The following is a 25,057-nucleotide window of genomic DNA, read 5'->3' as shown; positions in this document are numbered from 1 at the left end:
TCACATAAGACCCTGGTGAAATGAGAAGTACTATAAAGTTCTGCATTTCCATCTGGTTTGTTGCCAAACTTCAGTTCTTAGTTGTTGTTTATTTTTTGGAGTGGTTGGTCTATACTGTGTACTCTCAGATCTTCTGTCATGCCATTGTTTGGTCATTTGTAATTCGTTAAACTAGTATGGCAGGTCAAGCGTAGCCTGAGTGCCAGTCTGTTTGTACTCTCTTGCCAAGTCCTATGGGCATTGTCAAGTTCAGGCTAGGTCAGGTTAGGTCCCAAAAAAATACAGGTTTAAGACAAAATAATAATTCCACGTGGCAGCGTTCAAAAATAAACAAATTCATTGGACCAGCACCATTGTTGATCCTACGGGATTAGCATTAAAATTGTGACCAGCGGTCGGGAAATCAAGAAATAAAGTGGCTGTAGGTCATTTGAAAAACTTTTCAATGAATAGAATGATAGTAAAACAGTTATACTATGTGTTTTCTGAGTAGTTAGCTGAAATTCACCACGATTGTGTTTATTTTCCGCTTAATTGGCAAACTTTCTGTACAGCTAACATTCACTTCGTCATTTTCGCTCCACCACACCACTGGTCAAATGAATTTGTTTCTTTTCAACTGCTTCTGCATGTAATTGTTACGTTGTCTTAATTAACTTTGTTATCTTCCTCCTAAGGTCAAGTCAAAGCCATATATATTGAGTTCAGCCAATACCTTGTTAGTGTCCTTTCACTTTTATGATGCCATTATGACACACATCTTGAAGATTGTCCTGTTTTAATCAGTCTAGTGAATGAAGTGAATGTCCCAACCACAGTTTTCTGAAACTGAATCCTACTTTGGGTTATACTTTCTACAGTTTTTCCTATTTCCATAGTAGCATTTCATCATTGTCCTGCCACAACCAGTACTAGAGCTTCTAAAACGAAACAGGCAGATTCTGCAGCAGTAAGCATTTCAGCAGTAGAGGCAGGGGCAGGCAGCGCACTGAGAGAGAGAGAGATTAGAGGGGGGATCAATATGCCAAGACACAAGAAGAACAACAGATACACTGATTGTGGTTTTGTTTGGTGAAACGGACAGCGTGGTGCAGTCTCATCAAAGGCCGGGCCAAAGTCACAGTGCTTGTTATGAGGTTGGCTTCAGCCTTCCCACACAGCCAGGCCGTCACTGGCCTGATTCAGCCCAGATTGGCTCCACAAGGACAGGTATTGGCTGGAGGCAGTCAACACTGCTGCCTTTATGACCTGTCTGTCTATATGTTGTCTATTGGGGATGGGATGGTGCAGTGTGAAAATGAAGTAAATAGGTGAGCTCTGACCCTCCCACTAGCCAGCAGTAGAGAGGAGAGCTGTGTCTCCATTTACACCCCCCCCCCCCCCCCCCCCATCACACACCCACCATGACCTCTTCGTCCTCCAGTACTGTCTCATCTGTCCCAGACATCTCACTGTTCCAATCTGTAATCATGTAGTGAAGCAATGAATGTGTGCATAACTACAATTAAGGCACATTCGTCTATTTAGATGATCAGTCTAAGGCCCTTGTCATTTTTTCCAAGGATAATGTCCATTTTAATGATGATGATGTTGACGATGATGGTTTTGATGGGGCTAAAATATGTGTCGGTTCCTTTTTGTAATTTATCACTATCATGCATTCTTTATTTTGTTGTTCGAACTTACAAAAAGTAGAGAGGAGACGATAACGATGCAGCTGCAACCCCATGAGCAGCCAATCGCCATTGTCACGTTTCTGCAGATGTGCACGTGTAATGGATGTGCTTGAGGGAGCTCCATACTTACAGCCCACATGCTGCAGGTATCACATACAGTACCAGACAAAAGTTTGGACACACCTACTCATTCAAGGGTTTTTCTAGATTTTGACTATTTTCTACAATATAGAATAATAGTGAATACATCAAAACTATGAAATAACACATGGAATCATGTACTAACCAAAAAACTGTTAAACAAATCAAATTAGATTTTATATTTGAGATTCTTCAAAGTAGCCATCCTTTGCCTTGATGACAGCTTTGGACACTCTTGGCATTTTCTCAACCAGCTTCACCTGGAATGATTTTCCAACAGTCTTGAAGGAGTTCCCACATAGTATGCTAAGCACTTGTTGTCTGCTTTTCCTTCACTTTGCGGTCCAACTCATCCCAAACCATCTCCATTGGGTTGAGGTCGGGTGATTGTGGAGGCCAGGTCATCTGATGCAGCACTCCATAACTCTCGTTCTTGGTTAAATAGCCCTTACACAGCCTGGAGGTGTGTTAGGTCATTCTCCTGTTCAAAAACAAATTGATAGTCCCACTAAGCGCAAACTAGATGGGATGGGATGGCGTGTCGCTGTAGAATGCTGTGGTAGCCATGCTGGTTAAGTGTGCCTTGAATTCTAAATCAATCACATGACAGTGTCACCTGCAAAGCACCCCCACACCATCACACCTCCTCCTCCATGCTTCAGGGTGGGAATCACACATGCGGAGATCAATCACCTACTCTGTGTCTCACAAAGACACAGCGGTTGGAACCAAAAATCAAACGTTTGGAGTCATCAGACCAAAGGACATATTTCCACTGGTCTAATATCCATTGCTCGTGTTTCTTGGCCCAAGCAAGTCTCTTCTTCTTATCGGTGTCCTTTAGTAGTGGTTTCTTTGCAGCAATTAGACCATGAAGGCCTGATTCACGCAGTCTCCTCTGAACAGTTGATGTTGAGATGTGTCTGTTACTTGAACTCTGTGAAGGATTTATTTGGGCTGCAATCTGAGACTGGTAACTCTAATGTCTTCCCTGTGGCTCAGTCGGTAGAGCATGGTGTTTGCAACGCCAGCATGGTGTGTGCAACGCCAGGGTTGTGGGTTTCATTCCCACGGGGGGCCAGTACAAAAAAAAAAAAAAAAAATGCATGAAATGAAATGTATGCATTCACTACTGTAATTCGCTCTGGATAAGAGCATCTGCTAAATGACTAAAATGTAAATGTAATGAACTTATCCTCTGAAGCAGAGGTAACTCTGGGTCTTCCTTTCCTGTGGCGGTCCTCATGAGAGCCAGTTTCATCCTAGCGCTTGATGGTTTTTGCGACTGCACTTGAAGAAACTTTAAAAGTTCTTGAAACGTTCCGGATTGACTGACCTTCATATCTTGAAGTAATGATGGACTGTCATTTCTCTTTGCTTATTTGAGCTGTTCTTGCCATAATATGGACTTAGTCTTTTACTAAATAGGGCTATCTTCTGTATACCACCCCTACCTTGTCACAACACAACTGATTGGCACAAACGAAGGAAATAAATTCTACAAATTTAACAAGGCACACCTGTTAATTGAAATGCATTGCAGGTGACTACCTCATGAAGCTGGTTGAGAGAATGACAAGCTTGTGCAAAGCTGTCATCAAGGCAAAGGGTGAAAAATATTTGTTGAACCCCTTTTTGGTTACTACATGATTCCATATATGATAATTCATAGTTTTGATGTATTCACTATTATTCTACACTGTAGAAAATAGTAAAAATAAAGAAAAACCCTTGAATGATTAGGTGTGTCCAAACCTTTGAATGGTAGTGTATGTTCCATGTTGACTGGATGGATTACGCTCCCTCTGGGGGACTGACACTTCATCTAGGGCCCTCTCACTGTTTCAAGGAGTACTTTTTCCTTAGGAGTTTCTTGACATATGCAGATCGAGTTCTGTGGATTTCTTACTAAATGAAAAAGTACAGTCACTCGTTCATCTGCCTTCTTCAAGTATTTAATGACCATCGTCAATATATTTTGCACCTAATGCCTCCTCTCAAATTCTTATTTAAAACGCTGAAGGACAGAATTTCCTGAGAGTATAATGTAATTACCATCATTCTCTGTGCTTTTACATTTTTCCTCAATATTTTACTGTGAATTAAAAAAAAATATGACACTACATTATAGAGCCCTATCAACACTTAATGGATACATTACATGAGATTCGTACAGCCCCCTCCCTATATACTGTACCTCCCTCCCTCCCGTACTCTCTAGGTTCTTTTAAGTTCCCCTTGACCTCCCGGTGACATTCCCATCCAGCTCAGGCAGCTAGCCACTGTAGTTTGTTAGCCTGGGATTAGCCCTGTGGTGGTATGCCCAGGAGCCCTGTTCAGCCTGGCTCTTACTACCTGTCCCTGTCTCTGTCTCTGTCCCCTCCACAGCCCCTCAGCCCTCCCCTGGCCCTGGCCCAGCACTCGATATGGGGGCAGCAGCGGTTAGGATTTAATTGCACGTTCAGAGCTATAACAGGCACTCGGTTTGGGTGCCTGTTGGCAAAGCCCTGTCACAGAGCCAATAGTTATGTCTTCACCATCTCAGACCAGACAGAAGAGGTGTTAAGACAACCGTAGGGGCAGATGAGGGGTTAGATAGTCTAAGGGCAGGCATGGATTTCTAGTCATTTAAGCTTGCTGACGTAATACACGTATATAGATATACAGTTGAAGTCAGAACTTTACATGCACCTTAGCCAAATACATTTAAACTCAGGTTTTCACAATTCCTGACATTTAATCCTAGTAACAATTCCCTGTTTTAGGTCAGTTAGGATCACCACTTTATTTTAAGAATGTGAAATGTCAGAATAATAGTAGAGAGAATGATTTATTTCAGCTTTTATTTCTTTCATCACATTCCCAGCGGGTCAGAAGTTTACATACACTCAATTAGTATTTGGTAGCATTGCCTTTAAACTGTTTAACTTGGATCAAACTTTTTGGGTAGCCTTCCACAAGCTTCCCACAATAAGTTGGGTGAATTTTGGCCCATTCCTGATGACAACTGAGTCAGGTTTGTAGACCTCCTTGCTCGCTCACACTTTTCAGTTCTGCCCACAAATTTTCTATAGGATTGAGGTCAGGGCTTTATGATGGCCACTCCAATACCTTGACTTTGTTGTCCTTAAGTCATTTTGCCACAACTTTGGAAGTATGTTTGGGGTCATTGTCCATTTGGAAGACCCATTTGCGACCAAGCTTTAACTTCCTGACTGATGTCTTGAGCTGTTGCTTCAATATATCCACATAATTTTCCTCTTCATGATGCCATCTATTTTGTGAAGTGCACCAGTCCCTCCTACAGCAAAGCACCCCCGTGCTTCACGGTTGGGATGGTGTTCTTCGGCTTGCAAGCGTCTCCCTTTTTCCTCCAAACATAACGATGGTCATTATGGCCAAACAGTTATATTTTTGTTTCATCAGACCAAAGGACATTTCTCCAAAAAGTACGATCTTTGTCCCCATGTGCAGTTGCAAACAGTAGTCTGGCTTTTTTATGGCGGATTTGGAGCAGTGGCTTCTTCCTTACTGAGCGGCCTTCCAGGTTATGTCGATGTACGACTCGTTTGACTGTGGATATAGATACTTTTGAACCTGTTTCCTCCAGCATCTTCACAAGGTCCTTTGCTGTTGTTTTGGGATTGATTTGCACTTTTCGCACCAAAGTACATTCATCTCTAGGAGACAGAACGCGTCTCCTTCCTGAGCGGTATGACAGCTGCATGGTCCCATGGTGTTTATACTTGCGTACTATTGTTTGTATAGATGAACGTGGTACCTTCAGGCATTTTGAAATTGCTCTGAAGGATGAACCAGACTTGTGGAGGTCTACGATTTTTTTCTGAAGTCTTGGCTGATTTCTTTTGATTTTCCCATGATGTTAGGAAGTTAGGCCTTGAAATTCATCCACAAGTACACCTCCAATTGACTCAAATGATGTCAATTAGCCTATCAGAAGCTTCTAAAGCCATGACATCATTTTCTGGAATTTTCCAAGATGTTTAAAGGCACTGTCAACTTAGTGTATGTAAACTTCTGACCCACTGGAATTGTGATACAGTGAATTATAAGTGAAATAATCTGTCTGTAAAACAATTGTTGGAAAAATTACCTGTGTCATACACAAAGCAGATGTCCTAACCGACTTGCCAAAACTATAGTATGTTAACAAGAAATTATGTGGAGTGGTTGAAAAACGAGTTTTAATGACTCCAACCTAAGTGTATGTAAACTTCTGACTTCAACTGTTGCTATTAATTACTGCCTGTGAGTAACTGTTGCACATGGAAGTCCTACGGTTACCTCTACAGCGCTGCCTTGGAATGTCAGATGGAATTGGAGGGCGGGTACTGTTTGTTGCCTCTCTCAGTGCATGCCAGCTCCACACTTTGCAGTTATCCCTGTTGATTTAGCCACTTGCAATTGACACCCCACCAGGGTCAGCAGTATGAAGCGGTAGCCTTGCGGGGACGGGGGTTTGGAACAGGCATTATCACTCCGGCCTTCCTACCATCTGCTCCTTCTCTACTGAGTACAAGGGTTCAGAAAGGGTTCAGAAATGGTTCAGAAAGGGTTCAGAAAGGGATCAGAAAGGGATCAGAAAGGGTTCAGAAAGGGTGAGTCATTAAAAGTAAAAGTTCAAGTACAAAGATTCAGCGCATGGTTTAAATAATGTACAGAAATTGCATGATCAGAAAAGTATTGTAGGGAATGAAGTGGTGCATAACCAGAGACTGGGGCCTATAGCGTAGCTCCGAGCATATATCCCATTTTAGCCATAGATATGTCTTAATACTTACTTTAAGTACTGTAAACAATAAATTCCACTGGTTGTCTCATTAGGAACAATGGTAGTACTTGTGTCTGAACCTAGATTAATGCGTAAAACTAATGAAATCTTCCATGTTTTCTTCTCCTGTATTGTGCATAATTATAATGAGTATATCATATGAGATGAGAGAGGGAGAAATACAAAAAATAATTGCCTCTAACTAAACAAACAATGTTGGAATTGAAATACAAACACTGCTGATAATTGTGATGTGTTTTCTCCTCCGAAACAATTTGTGTGCATCCTTGTGAACGACTGACAACACAATCATGTAGTGCCAGATATCGCTGAGTCAGCTGGCTTCCTAGTAATGATTTTTGTATCTACTCTTGTCCCGGGGGAGACAATTGTTTAATAGACATTTAAAGTGCCTTTTTACTGACGGCTTTTAAGGCAATCCTCTGGCTGCTAGAATTCTCCTTTTAACAGTGCCTATAATAAGCATACATATGCTGAGAAGAAAGAAAGTACTTTATTGATTTCAGCGTGGAGTTTAGGGCCATACAAATAAAAATATTATTTTCTGTCTGACCTTCTCTCCTCTGTGTTTGCTGCATGTGATTGGATTAGGAGTTTTTGCGCTGGGTAAATACGGTAGTTCATCTTTTGTTTTCACACCGATTCAGGTTGAATTACTTTCTCGTACTCTAACTGATGTCAAGCGTCTCTGGGTCCATAAAACAGATTCTCAGTGGCTTTTTTAAGTCCTGAAAAATGGCGAAATAATATTAAACGCTGCTGCCATAGGATCCTCCTCCTAGGAGTGTTGTCTAATTGGAGCCCAGGGGTCCATTTTAATGATGTTTGTACACTGAAGCATGGAGCCCATGCATCCTATTTATGTTTCATAGTCATCATCACCAATAGGAGCAATGGACTCAGAAACACACAAGGACCCACTAACTGTTTGTGAACCTGTACAAGGGCATGTTCATTGAGACGTGATGCGACAATACTGCAGCCAAAGAGCCAGGTAGAGCATTTAACCTTTACTTCAGTGGGCTAAATCAGGGTCACACAGAGTGATTCTTGGTAGTCTTTAACAAATCTACTTTGAAACATAACTATACACCTCACACACATAGTTATGGGCTTAAAAAAGAAGACACCTAGACCATGTCCGATATAGAGTTGAAACGTACTCCATTTTGAGTTTGCATCCTAATATTACACTTTATATACATCACAGAAGACTGAAATATAACAAAACCGTTTGACATAGAAACGCCAAATTTTCTGCGGATTATAAAAAATGTTTATTAATTATGAAAATATGAAAAATATTACTAACATTCCACCCATGAGGCCACTAGGGGGTGATTTGGCCAATTGACTGCAGGAAAGGGCTACATAGAGAGGAATAGTGACAGGAGGCTTTGGCTTAGCTGCTGCAGTATAGCTTTGCTGCTTGAATGTGTAACCTTGACACAGATGGAAATACAGTCAAATTCAACTGTCTCTACTGTGTTCCAGCCTGCCTTCTGATTGACACACCTCCGGACATTTAGTGGGATATTGGTAGGGGCTAATGAGGCCATTCAGGGAGGGGAGCGCTGGGCATGGAGGACATGGGATGGGGAGGGTTGGTTCCCACTTCGCCACTCATTTGGCCACAGCGGTGACTGACACATATTGTAACGGGACATTTCACGCTTTGTTAGCTGCTCGGCCACCTCATAATTAGGGTGGCATGTGCTTGAGCTCAGCTCAGCCTGATTTTACATTCTCAAGATACTAAAAAGATCATGAAGGAGCTTTTTGTTCTGATCTCTTCTGTTGTTTTTGTTGCCGTTGGTTTAAATCAATTCAAATTGTATTGTTAACTCACATACACATACACTGACTGTACAAAACATTAGCAACGCCTTCCTAATATTGAGTTGCACCCCTTTTTGCCCTCAGGACAGCCTCAATTTGTGAGGGGCGGTGGCCCGCGTCGGCGGCTCTGTGTTTTCCTCGAAGCGTGCGAAGAAGGTGTTTAACTTGTCTGGGAGCGAGGCATTGGTGTCCACGACGTGGCTGGCTTTCCCTTTATAATCTGTGATTGTCTGGAGTCTCTGGCACCTACGGTCGTCTCTTGTCTGAGCCGTTGAATTACGACTCACTTTGTCCCTGTACTGTCGATTTGCCTCTTTGACTGCCTTACGGAGGGCATAGCTGGTCTGTTTGTACACGTCCATGTTCCCAGTCACTTTGCAGAGGTTAAATGTGACACTTTGCGATTTCAGTATTGTGCGGATGCTCCCATCTATCCACAGTTTTTGGTGGTCCAGAGTTCTCGATGTGCGAGTAGAACAGGAGATGTGTTGATAGAATTCTGGTCGTGTTTTCCTCCGATTTTCTTTATTAAAGTCCCCAGCTACAATAATTGCAACCTCAGGATATGCGGTTTCCAGTTTGCACAAAGTCCTGTGTAGCTCCTTGAGAAAATTCTCTAGGGAGGTATTGCGGTCTGCATTTTATGGTGAGGTAATCCAGATCGGGAGAACAAAAGGACTTGAGTTCCTATACGCTACCACAATCACACCATGAGTAATTTATCATGAAACATACACCTCCACCTTTCCTTTTCCCGGAGAGTTTCTGTCCATGCAAAGGACGGAGAACCCCGCTGGCTGAATGAAGACAAGATTCCGTAAAGCAAAGTATGATACAGTCCCTGATGTCTCTCTGGAAGGAGATCCTCGCCCTGGCTAGTCTACTTTATTGTCCAGAGACTGAGTGTTAGCGAATAAAATACTCTGAACCGGTGGATGGTATGCATGCCTCCTGAGTCTGACTAGGAGCCCAGACCTTATTCCTCTTCTCCGGTGACGGCGTCTTGGAGCAGCCCCCGGGATGAATGGAATTGCCTGGGTGAGTTCAAATAAAGGACCCATTTCAGGAAAGTCAAATTTATTGTCTAAATGCTGGTGAGTGACCTCCGATCTAATATCCAAAAGTTGTTTTCGGCTGTAGGTAATAATGCAAGAAACGTTCTGAGCAAATAATGTAAGAAATAATAACAACAAAAAAGAATTACTGCAAAGTTGGCAAGGAGATAGAAACATGGCGACCATGTCTGTTGGCGCCATCTTTTAAGTATTAACTTACAGGACATGGTTATGTCCTGTAAGAGGGAGGCTGGGATGTTTTCTCTGCTCTCAATATCATCTTTTTACCTCACTGTGTAATTTATGTGAGGAAACGTACCAGCTGAGCCAATGATACTTGTAAAGCTTTGTCTTAATACCATCCAGAAACTCTACTGTAGTTCAACAGAATACTGTGAATCTGAAGTCATCTCTAGTTTGAATCTCTTTTCTAAACACTGATACAGAGAGCTATTTTGGGTGGCCTTTTGCTCTGGCCTTTTGCTCTTGTTCAGAAGTAGTTGGTTGTGAAGGGGGCTGATGTGAACACTTGCAGTTCACCAGAGCTGACAATAGTTACGGAATAGACTCTGTTCATTCAGGGCTTCATGTCCCTGCAAGTCATGTCAGCATGAACTTGTTATACCACTGGCCAGAAGAAAATGGTTTCCTCTTTTAGACATCTGGTTGTATAACTGTACAAAATGTGTTTTATATGTTCTCCAGTATACAACATGTTCAAGGGCATGAATTGCAATAACATTTCCTGAGAATTGAATGGTTAATAAAGTCTTATTGTGTTCTTCCTCTGGTCTCCAATAAAGAAGGGTAATCATGGCAGAGAGAGCAGAGCATTTATGTTTTCAATGAAGCACAATAGTAAAGGACAATCATGTTGCTCGAGTGGACAAAAAATACAGCCCTATCTCAGGTTTCTAGGCAACCAGGCCCTGACGCACACCAACACAATACATAGGAGCTCTTTGAGCTAGCCGGCCATTAGGCCTACCTACCCTACCCTTGCTGAGACTGGATTCTGTGTTCGCAGTCGGGCTTGTATGTTAGTTACCACCATAGTTACCACCATAATGCTTTACAGCTACCTCTATTTCAGTATGCATATTCCATAATATGATGTCGCCTAATGTAGCAGTACATTAATTGTGTGGTACGAGAGTAGTACTGTGCGATTCAGAGCGTTTCTGCAAGTCATTGTTGATAACGGTAATTACGGAGATTTTCTCTTTTAGCTAATTGCCGTGTGTTGTTATAACTGTGAGAGCTTGTGATCTAGACACACCCCAGCACCAGGCATCAGAACCCAAGGAATAGCACTGTGGTAAAAAAAAAAATACTTGTTTGGATAGTAATATTGTGAGCCTTGACTGCAGCTTTAGAGTAGAGTAGAACTGTAAAAATGTAATGGCTTCAGCAGAAATTACACTCTGGTTATGTATACTCAGGGGCAGAATATTTAGGATATGTTGACCTTGATAAAAGGTCAATTCTCCATTCTGCTGCATTTGACTGGTTGAATGTCACCTTGACAGATGACAGCCTTCCATATAACTTCACAGCTCGTTTATATTCCACCTCTTTCTTGTCAACCCCCCTCCTCCTCCTCTCCCAAGGGTGTCTTCCTTAAGGGGAGATGGAGTAGGTGGGGTACGGTTCTCCCCCAATTTAGGAGGAGGTGTCATCATTAAAGTAGCGTATGTTCTCACCAGGGATTCCCAACCAGGAGAGGGAGACTCATTGATCATGATCCAGAGTGTGATGAACGATCCACCCTGGACCTGACAGTAGATTTCTCACTCATCACACGGAGGAGGAAGAGGCGGAGGTGTATGTCTCTCAGCGCCAGACGAAGGTCCAGTGTCAGCATGTGACTTGACCATTTGTTCTCTGTGAGGTGTATATGTCAAGGTGAAACCTTATTATTACAAAGAGAGCGGAAGTGATAGATTGACAGGCTGACAGGCAGAGTCTGAAAGTCCTCCAGAAGCTGGGAATCAGCCAAACAGACCACTAGCTAGAAATGCAATCGAGTTCCATCAATACAGACTCATCTACTCCACCGGACAGATTACAGTGTATAATAGGAGAAGTTTTCAGGAGCTGGTGAGGTATGGAGGAGAAGTTTAAAATAAAGGGGGGTTGAGGTAGGTGGAGTGGAACACACAGCTCCTTCCAAGGCCCCCCTGCAGCTCCGACAGAGACAAGGTACTACAGGCTCTGGCGATGGCACTGCGATCGATGCAGCTGTTTTTTCGGGAGGAGGAGGCGGCACCCGGAGAAGGAGGGGTTGGCCCCGTGAGGCCATTTTTGCTGTGGTTCCCCGGGCTGACAGGCACACACACGCACACACACACGCGCACACACACACACACACACACACACACACACACACACACACACACACACACACACACACACACACACACACACACACACACACACACACACACACACACGCGCACACAGGAAGGATATTAATTAATGTCAGCAATAGTGTTCATCTTCCTCCAAGTGCAGTTATTTTGCAAGGCCAAGAACATCATAACCATTAGGGTTGAAGATTACCCAGAAGGTAAAATGCTTTATCTCATTAAACACTTAAGAGTGGTGGTACTATGTAGACTTTGTGAAATATTGCTGACATCTTGATGGCAGGGGGTAAGGGCCATTGCTCAACATCACAGCAGTGTTCAACTAGACTCTAGTGTAAAGATGTATTTAATCTTACCATGCAGGCTTTGAGTTTCTTTGGTCATGGGGTTAATTGAAAGCTTGAACTGCTGCATTTTAGTGAAAGTGAAGAGGACACAAAATAGAAATCAATGGGTTTTATGGTTTTAACAATGTTGGGGAATACATTGGAGCTGTGCTGTGTTGATCTATTGCTACCATAATGGAGGTGGTGAAAAAATATGTTGTTGTTATTCTCATGGTTACTATTTCCCAGAATGCATTTCTGTATATTGTATTCCAAAAACAAATGACAGTACAAAACAAGAATATCTCAATTCCATATATACTATAGGTAACTGCCAAAATAAAGGAATCACTTGAGCAAATGAGGGATACACCTTAGCCAAATACATTTAAACTCAGTTTTTCACAATTCCTGACATTTAATCCTGGTAAAAATTCCTTGTTTTAGGTCAGTTTCCCACAATAGGTTGGGTGAATTTTGGCCCATTCTTCCTGACAGAGCTGGTGTAACTGAGTCAGGTTTGTAGGCCTCCTTGCTCGCACACACTTTTTCAGTTCTGCCCACAAATTTTCTATAGGATTGAGGTCAGGGCTTTGTGATGCTCACTCCAATGTTGTCCTTAAGCCATTTTGCCACAACTTTAGAAGTATGCTTGGGGTCATTGTCCATTTGGAAGATCCATTTGCGACCAAGCTTTAACTTCCTGTCTGATATCTTGAGATGTTGCTTCAATATATCCACATAATTTTCCTCCTCATGATGCCATCTATTTTGTGAAGTGCACCAGTCCCTCCTGCAGCAAAGCACCCCACAACATGATGCTGCCACCCCCGTGCTTCACAGTTGGGATGGTGTTCTTCGGCTTGCAAGCCTCCCCCTTTTTCCTCCAAACATAATGATGGTCATTATGGCCAAACAGTTCTACTTTTGTTTCATCAGACCAGAGAACATTTCTCCAAATAGCACCATCTTTGTCCCCATGTGCAATTGCAAACCGTAGTCTGGCTTTTTTTATGGCGGTTTTGGAGCAGTGGCTTCTTCCTTGCTGAGCAGCCTTTCAGGTTATGTCGATATAGGACTCATTTTACTGTGGATATAGACACTTTTGTACCTGTTTCCTACAGCATCTTCATAAGGTCCTTTGCTGTTGTTCTGGAATTGATTTGCACTTTTCGCACTAAAGTATGTTCATCTCTAGGAGACAGAACGCGTCTCCTTCCTGAGCAGTATGACGGCTGCGTGGTCCCATGGTGTTTATACTTGCGTACTATTGTTTGTTCAGATGAACGTTGTACCTTCAGGCGTTTGGAAATTGCTCCCAAGGATGAACCAGACTTGTGGAGGTCTATGATTTATTTTCTGATGTCTTGGCTGATTTATTTTGATTTTCCCATGATGTCAAGCAAAGAGACAATGAGTTTGAAGGTAGGCCTTGAAATACATCCACAGGTACACCTCCAATTGACTCAAATAATGTCAATTAGCCTATTAGAAGCTTCTAAAGCCATGACATCATCTTCTGGAATTTTCCAAGCTGTTTAGGCAAAGTCAATTTAGTGTATGTAAACTTCTGACCCACTGGAATTGTGATACAGTGAATTATAAGTGAGATAATCTGTCTGTAAACAATTGTTGGAAAAATTACTTGTGTCATGCACAAAGTAGATGTCCTAACCGACTTGCCAAAACTATAGTTTGTTAACAAGACATTTGTGGAGTGGTTGAAAAACGTTTTAATGATTCCAACCTAAGTGTATGTAAACTTCCGACTTCAACTGTATATTGAAAGCAGGTGCTTCCACACAGGTGTGGTTCCTGAGTTAATTAAGCAATTAACATCCCATCATGCTTAGGGTCATATATAGAAATGCTGGGCAGGCCATTATTCTGGCTACCATGGCTATGCCACCTTAGGGTTACAATGCTTCCATCCACAGGGCACGAGTGGTCACTGAATGGTTTGATGAGCATGAAAACGATGTGAACCATATGCCATGGCTGTCTCAGTCACCAGATCTCAACCCAATTGAACACTTATGGGAGATTCTGCAGCAGCGCCTAAGACAGTGTTTTCCACCACCATCAACAAAACACCAAATGATGGAATCACGTTCTTCCAATAGAGTTCCAGACACTTGTATAATCTGTTCCAAGGTGCATTGAAGCTGTTCTGGCTTGTGGTGGCCCAATGTCCTATTAAGACACTTTATGTTGGTGTTTCCTTTATTTGGGCAGTTACCTGTACATTTCTATACAAATGCCTATACTTATGTCATTGCTCAGGAAGAAGTCTTTTCTGATTCTTAGTGACGATGAGGTCCCATAATGCTCATAGTCCCGGTAGAATGAACTATGGACCCAGACAGTGTCATTGACATGCCATTCTGAAGTAATGTTCATTGTCCACCATTATTCATGTCATGTGGAATGGTAAAATGGACTTAGTAAGGAGAATGGAACAGTACTGGTTCTGTCGTTGTCTGTTGTGAGATGTGATCTCCCAGGCAGATGCCAGTCTCCTCCCATCACTGCTGCTTGATTTGCAGAGCTCCCTCCATCAGTAGTGGAGTAGGTGATGTGCCGAGGATCAGCGCGTCAATATCTAATCAACTGGATGAGGAGGCGACAGGAGACCACATAGCTGACTGTCTGGCTGCTCCACAGGTCTGCAGAGCTGTCTGGCTGGCTGGCCCTGGCCTTAGTAGTGGGGGGAGGGAGTGGGAGTTTTGAGCTATGCTGATGGGAAAATGTCATGAGAAGTTTCAATCCCAGAGGTGATAACTAACAATTATTTAAACTTTGACCAATCCCCGAGGTTTGTAAGACCCTGGGTTTAATAATAATTAGGCAAAGACTCAGCTTCTGCAAAAGGTTTGGTTCTCTCAACCCCACCTACTTCCACGCACACACAGACATACAAACAGTAGGTGGGATGTATCTTTCCCCACAGTCCTCATTCCTCGTTTATCAATACCAGGCTGGCAGTTCTATCCTCCCGAGATTAGAGGGACCTTGACAGGACTCCCTTTCCTGTCGTAAGTTTCTTAGAGTTCTAACCAGGTCAGGTCATGAATAGTTTAATTGTCCTCTGTATTTTCTTAGTCACACACACACATTTCTCTCCCTTACTTGTCTCGACCAAACCTTATTGGACTTAAGTTTATCAGTCTAATTATTCATTATACATGTTACATAATCTAATAATTACATTTCAGGGTGGAATTCTTTAGTCATTACCTTAAACATATAAATTCCCTTATCAGAAAACGGACAAATCACTGGCAACCAAGACATACTGTAGTAGCCCTCAACAGGCACATTGATGGCCAGACGCACTACAGTATGTGACTGCACATGCTGACTGTTCCCCTCACTCACATCACCCCCCCCCCCCCTACTCTATTCTCCTTTCAACAAAACCCAAATGTCAGGGAAGTCTCAGAACAGCAGATTATCTCTGGCAAACCATAATATTAATTATCTAGGTTGGTGCTTATTTTTGTCCTGTTTCACACATATAAATATGCCTGTGTGAATTGGAAATGTGTTTTTTGCATATCCCAACTCCCCTTGAGAGGCAACTCTAGGGCAATTAGGGTTAAGTGCCTTGCTCAAGGGCACATCAACAATTTTTCCCTTTGTCAACTCGGGGATTCAAACTAGCAATCTTTTGGTCACTGGCCCAACACTCTAACCTCTAGGCTACCTGCCGCTCCTATTCCCCTGCCATTGGGGGCAGGACAACCTTGGGTGACCCGAAGGAGGCGTGGTGTATGCTTACTGTATTCAAATACAGAGGAAAATGACTAAGGCCCTGTCATTCATGTTTCTACTGAAGCTCTGCGTGACAGGTAGAGAGACTAAGAATGGTGCAGAATGGTGTGCAGTAAAAGTTATTGAAGTGGGCGAGCCACTGCTTTGCCCTTTAGAATGATACTGAACAGGATCTGGCAAATTAAAAGGATGTCTCAACACATAAAGCTTTAACGTACAGAATGTGTTGGTGCCATGTGACAGGTGTCATGGAGTGTTTAAGGCCTGTCACTAACATGTCTTTGTTGTTTTTCTCCCTCTCTGACCAGGCTGACCATCCATGCTGAGTGTCCCATGCACTTGGAGGATTTCCCCATGGATACACACGCCTGTCCTCTGAAGTTTGGAAGCTGTAAGTCTCTCGAGATATACATCTGTATCAGGTCCACATAGCTGACATCACAGAAATGGAGGTCATAGATCAAATCGGACATCTACATGTAAAGCAATGGTCCATTGTTATTCGCCAACTTGCCATGGACCGTGTGAATTGCATGTAACGTTAAAGTATAATAGAGGCCTTTCCATCAGTTCTATCTCCATCCCTGTCACTCTCCTCCTCAACCAGAGACTCATATGTTTCACCGCGTATAGACCAGGGAGAGCTTATTTTATAAGTTAATGATCCTAGATAATAACAACTCTGCCAATATTAAACGTCAGAGTGATGTGGCCAATACAACAAAAGGAGTCCTTTCGGGGTCGTTTTTTCATTCAGCAAGCAGGTCTCTTATTGGCAGACTGTCACAATGCTCCCTTCGGCGCAGCTCCTACTCTAATCTGTATGTACAGTTGAAGTTGGAAGTTTACATACACTTAGGTTGGAGTCAATATAACTCGTTTTTCAACCACTCCACAAATTTCTTGTTTACGAACTATAGTTTTGGCAAGTCGGTTAGGATATCTACTTTGTGCATGACACAAGTAATTTTTCCAACAATTGTTTACAGACAGATTATTTCACTTAGAATTCACTGTATCACAATTCCAGTGGGTTAGAAGTTTACATACACTAAATTGACTGTGCCTTTAAACAGCTTGTAAAATTCCAGAAAATAATGTCATGGCTTTAGAAGCTTCTGATAGGATAATTGACATCATTTGAGTCAATTGGAGGTGTACCTGTGGATGTATTTCAAGGCCTACCTTCAAACTCAGTGCCTCTTTGCTTGACATCATGGGAAAATCAAAAGAAATCAGCCAAAAAATCGTAGACCTCCACAAGTCTGGTTCATCCTTGGGATCAATTTCCAAACACCTGAAGGTACCACGTTCATCTGTACAAACAATAGTGCGCAAGTTTAAACACCATAGGACCACGCAGCCGTCATACCGCTCAGGAAGGAGACGCGTTCTGTCTCCTAGAGATGAACGTACTTTGGTGCGAAAAGTGCAAATCAATCCCAGACAACAGCAAAGGACCTTGTGAAGATGCAGGAGGAAACAGGTACAAAAGTATCTGTATCCACAGTAAAACGAGTCCTATATGGACATAACCTGAAAGGCCGCTCAGCAAGGAAGAAGCCACTGCTCCAAAACCGCCATAAAAAAGCCAGACTACGGTTTGCAACTGCACATGGGGACAAAGATCATACTTTTTGGAGAAATGTCCTTTGCTCTGATGAAACAAAAATAGAACTGTTTGGCTATAATGACCATCGTTATGTTTGGAGGAAAAGGGGGAGGCTTGCAAGCCGAAGAACACCATCCCAACTGTGAAGCACGGGGGTGGCAGCATCATGTTGTGGGGGTGCTTTGCTGCAGGAGGGACTGGTGCATTTCACAAAACAGATGGCATCATGAGGAAGTAAAATTATGTGGATATATTGAAGCAAAATCTCAGGACATCTTACAGGAAGTTAAAGCTTGGTCGCAAATGGGTCTTCCAAGTGGACAATGACCTCAGGCATACTTCCAAAGTTGTGGCAAAATGGCTTAGGGACAACAAAGTCAAGGTTTTGGAGTGGCCATCACAAAGCCCTGACCTCAATCCCATAGAAAGATTTGTGGGCAGAACTGAAAAAGCGTGTGCGAGCAAGGAAGCTTACAAACCTGACTCAGTTAAACCAGCTCTGTCAGGAGGAATGGGCCAAAATTCACCCAACTTATTGTGGGAAGCTTGTGGAAGGCTACCCGAAACGTTTGACCAAGTTAAACAATTTAAAGGTAATGCTACCAAATACTAATTGAGTGTATGTAAACTTCTGACCCACTGGGAATGTGATGAAAGAAATAAAAGTTGAAATAAATCATTCTCTCTACTATTATTCTGACATTTCACATTCTTAAAATAAAGTGGTGATCCTAACTGACCTAAGACAGGGGATTTTTACTCTGATTAAATGTCAGGAATTGTGAAAAACTGAGTTTAAATGTATTAGGCGAAGGTGTATGTAAACTTCCGACTTCAACTGTATGTCAATGGATATCCGCTGCAAAGCCCAAGAACAATCGTCTCCTTAGCACAACGGCACATGGTTGGCATGTAATTAGTGGCCTTTGTTGAAGCCTGCCGTGTAACAGCACTTGCAGCACGTCCCCACTCACCGCTATTATACATTTTATTTTTATTTGTCTATTTGGATCCCAATTAGATTTAGCGGAAGCAGCAGCTACTCTTCCTAGTGTCCAGAAGAAACACAAAACATGACAAGTAACAAAACACTGATACACTGATAGACATGGACAGTAACACAGAAATGTTAAATACAACAATATACAAATTATACAACCAAAAAATGATACAAACTAGGGCTGACCCCATTTAGTTGACTGGTCAATTGTTTGGTCGATAGGCTGTTGGTTGACCGAGATTGATTTAGTCAAGCAGCCACAATATTTGTATTTTTTTTCATGGTGCATAAGACACCTGTCTGATTCGTACCTGTCTCTTTGGACTAATCCATTGCGGAGGCTACGGGGATGGCACAGTCCATCACTGTAAGACATGTGATACTGAAATTGTATATGGTTATATTATGTAAAAATAAGAATTTCACCATAGAATTGGCGCCTTTCCCTATGTTGCTATGTGCATAATAGCAAAATGAACCAGCATATTGAGATTGAGAACAATGCAGCGGAGGCAGCAGCAGCAGAGACGACGAAACTGCCCTTGCCTTAAGCCCTATTCGAATGGGATTAGTTTTACTGGGGGTGGTCCGGTAACGTAATTACAGACTTGCTCAAATTTGTTGGTACCCTTACAGCTCATTGAAATAATGCTTCAATCCTTCTGAAAAGTCATGAAATTAAAAGCTATTTTATCATGTATACTTGCATGCCTTTGGTATGTCATAGAATAAAGCAAAGAAGCTGTGAAAAGAGATAAATTATTCCTTATTCTACAAAGAGATTCTAAAATGGCTTGGACACATTTGTTGGTACCCTTTTAGAAAAGATAATAAATAATTGGATTATAGTGATATTTCAAACTAATTAGTTTCTTTAATTAGTATCACATATGCCTCCAATCTTGTAATCAGTCATTCAGTCTATTTAAATGGAGAAAAGTAGTCACTGTGCTGTTTGGTATCATTGTGTGCACCACACTGAACATGGACCAGAGAAAGAAAAGGAGAGATTTGTTTGAGGAGATCAGTTAGAAAATAATAGACAAGCATGGTAAAGGTAAAGGCTACAAGACCATCTCCAAGCAGCTTGATGTTCCTGTGACAACAGTTGCAAATATTATTAAGAAGTTTAAGGTCCAAGGAACTGTAGACAACCTCCCTGGGCGCGGCCGCAAGAGGAAAATCAACCCCAGATTGAACAGAAGGATAGTGTGAATGGTAGAAAAATAAAAAAGGATAACAGCCAAATAGACACAAGCGGAACTCCAAGGTGAATTTGCTAAAATGCATATTGACAAGCCACAATCCTTCTGGGAGAATGTCCTTTGGACAGATGAGTCAAAACTGGAGCTTTTTAGGAAGTCACAGCTACAGCTCTATGTTCACAGACAAAAAAATTCAGCTTTCCAAGAAAAGAACACCATACCTACAGTGAAACATGGAGGAGGCTCGGTTATGTTTTGGGGCTGCTTTGCTGCGCCTGGCACAGGGTCCCTTGAATCTGTGCAGGGCACAATTCAATCTCAAGACTATCAAGGCATTCTGGAGCGAAACGTACTGTCAAGTGTCAGAAAGCTCTGTCTCAGTCACAGGTCATGGGTCCTCCAACAGGATAATGACCCAAAACACACAGCTAAAAGCACCCAAGAATGGATAAGAACAAAACATTGGACTATTCTGAAGTAGCCTTCTATGAGTCCTGATCTGAATCGAACATCAATGGAAAGAGCTGAAACTTGCAGTCTGGAGAAGACACCCATCAAACCTGAGACAGCTGGAGCAGTTTGCTCAGGAAGAGTGGGCCAAACTACCTGTTAACAGGTGCAGAAGGTACCCTGAGACAGCTGGAGCAGTTTGCTCAGGAAGAGTTTGCTAAACTATCTGTTAACAGGTGCAGAAGTCTCATTGAGAGATACAGATAATTTTGATTGCAGTGATTGCCTCTAAAGGTTGTGCAACAAAATATTAGATTAAGGGTCCCATAATTTTTGTCAATGCCATTTTCATTTGTTTTATTATTTACAATATTATGTTGAATAAAAAAGCAAAAGCAAAGTCTGATTTCTATTAAATATGGAATAAACAATGGTGGATGCCAATTACTTTTGTCAGTTTCAAGTTATTTCAGAGAAAATTGTGCATTCTTCACTTTTTGTGGAGGGGTACCAACAAATTTGAGCACCTCTGTATGTGAACAAGCACAAAACACCATATCTGTAATTCTAGTCCCGTCCAAATCTGCCATGTCAGTCATTTGTACATGGCAGGAGAGTAACAATTTCAGCCAGAATAACAGACTGTTTTTTGGTGAACTCCAAGGTCCTCCCATAATACTAGTCATGTGCAAATTGACATCCCTGTGTTTGAGAGAAATGTCTGAGTTTGACAGATGTTGCTCGCGGTTTGAGCAAGAAAACAATAACTGTTTTGATTGACATATGTCTCCATAGCCACCGTCTCCTCCGGTGACAATGGGTACACGTGACTCTTGGGAAGTGCAGCGTTAACCTGGAGATCTATCGCACAATCTCCCTGTCGATGAGTTGGTAATTTGGTCGCCCTCTTCTTACAAAAAGCAATCGCCAAATCGGCGTATTCAAGGGGAATGCGCACGGTGGAAACCTGGTCTGGACTCTCCACCGACATAGCACCTATGGAAACTCCTATACACCTCCCTGAACACTCCTCTCCCCACCCCTGAAGAACCCCCTGTTTCCACGAAATCTGGGGATTGTGATCAGCCAGCCAGGGAACCACCAGCACCACCGGAAACGCATGTGAATCAATAAGGAAGAGACTAATCCGTTCCTTATGATTCCCCTGCTTTACCATGTCCAGTGGAACCGTGGCCTCCCTGACCAGCCCTGACCCTAATGACCGGCTATCTAGGGAGTGCACGGGGAAGGGGGGATCTATCGGCACAAGCGGAATGCACAGCTTGATGGCGAGTCCGTGATCCATAAAGTTCCCAGCTGCGCCTGGATCGACTTATGCCTTATGCTGGGAAGAGGGAGAAAAATCAGAAAACAAAATTAATACGAACATGTGACCAACAGGGGGTTCTGGGTGAGTATGGTGCTGACTCACCTGGGGTGACCGAGAAGTGTTCTGCCTGCCTTCTCGACTCCCAGACTGACTCCTCCAGCACCGGTCAGCTGTGTGTCCTCTCCGACCACAGCTGGTGCAGGAGGAGCCACCTCCTCCGGTACCCCTCGGCACGGCTCCCCCTAACTCCATCGGAGTAGGGGCGGGAGTGCATGAAGGTGGAACGGACAGGACCCTTTCTGAACGCCGTGGGCAGCCAGCAGATTGTCCAGTTGGATAGACATGTCGATAAGCTCGTTGAGAGAGAGAGAGCGGTGTCCCGACAAGCTAGCTCCCTTCGGACGTCCGCCCGGAGACTACACCTGTAATGGTCTATCAGGGTCATGTCGTTCCACCCCGCCCCAGCGGCCAAGGTCCTGAACTCCAGCGTGAAGTCCTGCGCGCTCCTCGTCTCCTGCCTGAGGTGGAACAGCTGCTCAACTCCGGATAGTGATCCCTCGCCGAGTCCGGACCATTCCAGACTGCGTTGGCCCACTCCAGAGCTCGTCCCGTCAGGCAGGAAACGAGGACACTCACACTCTCCTCCCCCGAGGGAGCAGGTCTTACGGTGGCCAGGTACAGCTCGAGCTGGAGCAGAAATCCCTGGCACCCAGCCGCCGCTCCATCATACTCCCTCGGGAGCGCAAGACGCAGCGCGCCGGAGCCAGACGCAGTGGGAGGAGGAGGTGGCTGAGTCGGGGGAGCCGGAGGTGGAGAGAGGAGACCACTCCTCTCCCATCGGTCCATCCTCTCCATCATTTGGTCCATCGCGGATCCAATCCGAGGAGGACTGAGGTGTGATGGAGCACGCGTTCCTCCATCGAGGGAAGGGGGTTGGCAGCTGCTCCTGCTGACTCCATAGTGGTGCTGGATTCTGTAAGGCTTGGGCGTTGTAGGTGAGGAATCAAACGCAGGAAGCAGCGATATAGGGTAATGGCTTTTAATGAGCCCAACAGCGAAAACACAAGCCACCCCAAACAGCGATCTGAGCGCACACAAAACAAAGTGCCCCAAACACAGGGGACAAACACAGTCGGCGTAAAACCACATACTAGCGCAAAAACACCATCAGCGTGTACACAAGAAAAATACATACAGAGAAACAATCCCGCACAAAGAGCAGGCGGGCCTACTGGCTAATATAGCCCCGCTAATCAACCCAACACATAACAGGTGCAAACAATAATGGAAAGGGGGAAAACAAAAGGGAATCAGTGGCAGCTAGTAGGCCGGTGACGACGACCGCCGAGCGCCACCTGAGCAGGAGGGGGAGCCACCTTCGGTGGGAGTCGTGACATGAACTTTCACAGTGAATGCTTTTGTTCATATGTTTTGTGCGTATGAATTTAATATTGCCGAATGCGGCAGTAAAAAATATTGTGCCTATTTAATGTAACCCTTGCTGTTAATAGATCGCAAAGCAGCATACAACTGACCTAAACGTTTGGAAATGATAAGTTCACTTTCGCATCCAAAGCCTTAAAACGCATCTCAAGTGCAAGTGCACTGTTTAGTTCACATCTGAATATCCTAATGATTATGATCACACTTCCTCAATTCAAATATTATGGTGACACTATACCAAATAGGGTTTGGTATGGTTTAGAAACTTGGGAACCAAGCTCGAGCCATCAGTGTAGCCTGTTATCGTCTGGACTTGTTGAAATATCTTCACGCCTAGAAAAAAAAACTCCAGGCTTACGTCATAACTGTGAAATTATAGAAAAAATAAAGAATTGCAGGGGCAGTTTGGAAAAAACGAATCCCCTCCGAATCGTCCTCTGGAATAACGGATATTCTGTGGTAATAATTACATAACAAACGTTCTCTAGTAATACTAGTCCCGTGCGAATAGGGATTAGCCTAATTGTCTAAGAAAGCAAACCCCAACTTAATTAGGTCTACAATCAATAGCCTAACTGTTAAATGTGCCTGACTTTATAAATCATCAATATATATCCACAGAAATTAAACAGATCTTGCTTCTGTTGCCTGTTTGAATGTTTGTTTAATAGCCTACTGATTCTGTGAGCACCAAGCCTCATGCAACTGCAAAATGTCAGACAAAGCAACTGCACAGATTTGGCTGTTTTTAATCTTTGCTATGCTGTAATAAAGGCTTTACACTTTTCTTCAGTTAGAACAGACAGGTATTGCTTAACATTATTCAGTGTTGTTTACTCTGTTCCAAACAGGCAGAAAAAGTATCTAACAGCACCTGTTTGTCACACATACTATGCTCGCAGCTCTTGCTCCTGCTCCTATACCCTCCCTTTTTCTTGATCTCGTTCTTATTGATATTATTACAATTATTATTATGATCATCATTATAATAATACGTGATGTCGTTATCATTAGTAGGTTTTGTATAGTATCCTTGTATAACCGCCATCGAGCTGTAGGCCTAAGAGCACATCCTGTTTAGTCAATACCGTAACTTACTTAGGCCTGTATTTCAATATATAGGCTACTGTATCAATCAATCATTCATTCCTTCATGCCATCACACAGCATATGAGACATTTATGGTTTGAAATGCAATCAAGCATTTTAGTTTTAAAATGAAATAACAAAGCTTTGAATAATGAGCCTAAACAATAAATAAACCACAATTCAGGAATGCATGCAACTGTTTTTAGTCTGCTGTAATAAAGGCTTTATATATAAAAAAAACTCACTCTCTGTTACACTTGTTTATTTAGGGTTGTTTACACTGTTCCAAATGGTCAGAAAAAATATATAGTTTTGTAATCTAACAGCAAGTGTTTGGCCCACATAATACTCAGAAAATGCTTGCTCCTACAGTATACCCTCCTTTATCTGGATCCCCAGTAGTTTCCACCACTAAGTCAAATGTCTTCCACAGATCTGACTTCCTCTTTACCTCCCGAGCAACCAGTAAACATACCCCCATTTTGAGTTTCTTTTTTCACGTCCTGTGTATCCATTTTGCTGTTGACATTATTGTGTTCTGACTTTATTTATGTGATTAGGCTATAGGTCAGGCCCTATTGGTCACATGCATGCGATGCTTACATGTTTCACGTAAAGAGAGCAAGGGTTGAGGGAATGAGGAATGTTCTTCCTAAACAAATGAGGGATTTTGGTAACAGAACTTTTCAGTCAGGAACCAGTAAGAAACTAAATGGCTGTAATGATGTGGCAGCTTCAGCACGGACAGCACAATAAACACTTGCTGTGGTGCCTTTTCACTGCAGTAGGGAGGAGAGAGAGACAAGTGTGCCAGCCACACAGGCACTTGCTTTTTAACACAGTGTGACCATCAGGCTCTTTCTTGAGTCATTTGTTTGTCTTAATTATTTAATCAAACAGTGTGCTTAACCCCTGTGTTGTCTTTAGGGTCAAAA

The 25,057-nt window shown here is 42.9% G+C and overlaps 1 protein-coding gene across 1 annotated transcript in view; it reads left to right on the top strand.

The window, feature by feature from the left end:
• The window catches only part of LOC106603171 (gamma-aminobutyric acid receptor subunit alpha-3), an 83,691-nt gene that overhangs the window by 33,796 nt on the left and 24,838 nt on the right, over positions 1-25,057 (top strand). Inside the window, exon 3 of the mRNA XM_014196486.3 lies at positions 16,302-16,384. Within this exon, the coding sequence (XP_014051961.2) occupies positions 16,302-16,384 (83 nt within the window). The remainder of the gene's footprint in view (positions 1-16,301; positions 16,385-25,057) is intronic.

Source organism: Salmo salar, chromosome 04 (genome assembly GCF_965601325.2).
Source record: "Salmo salar chromosome 04, fSalSal1, whole genome shotgun sequence".
NCBI lineage: Eukaryota > Metazoa > Chordata > Actinopteri > Salmoniformes > Salmonidae > Salmo > Salmo salar.
This window is presented reverse-complemented; position numbering and strand designations above follow the sequence as displayed.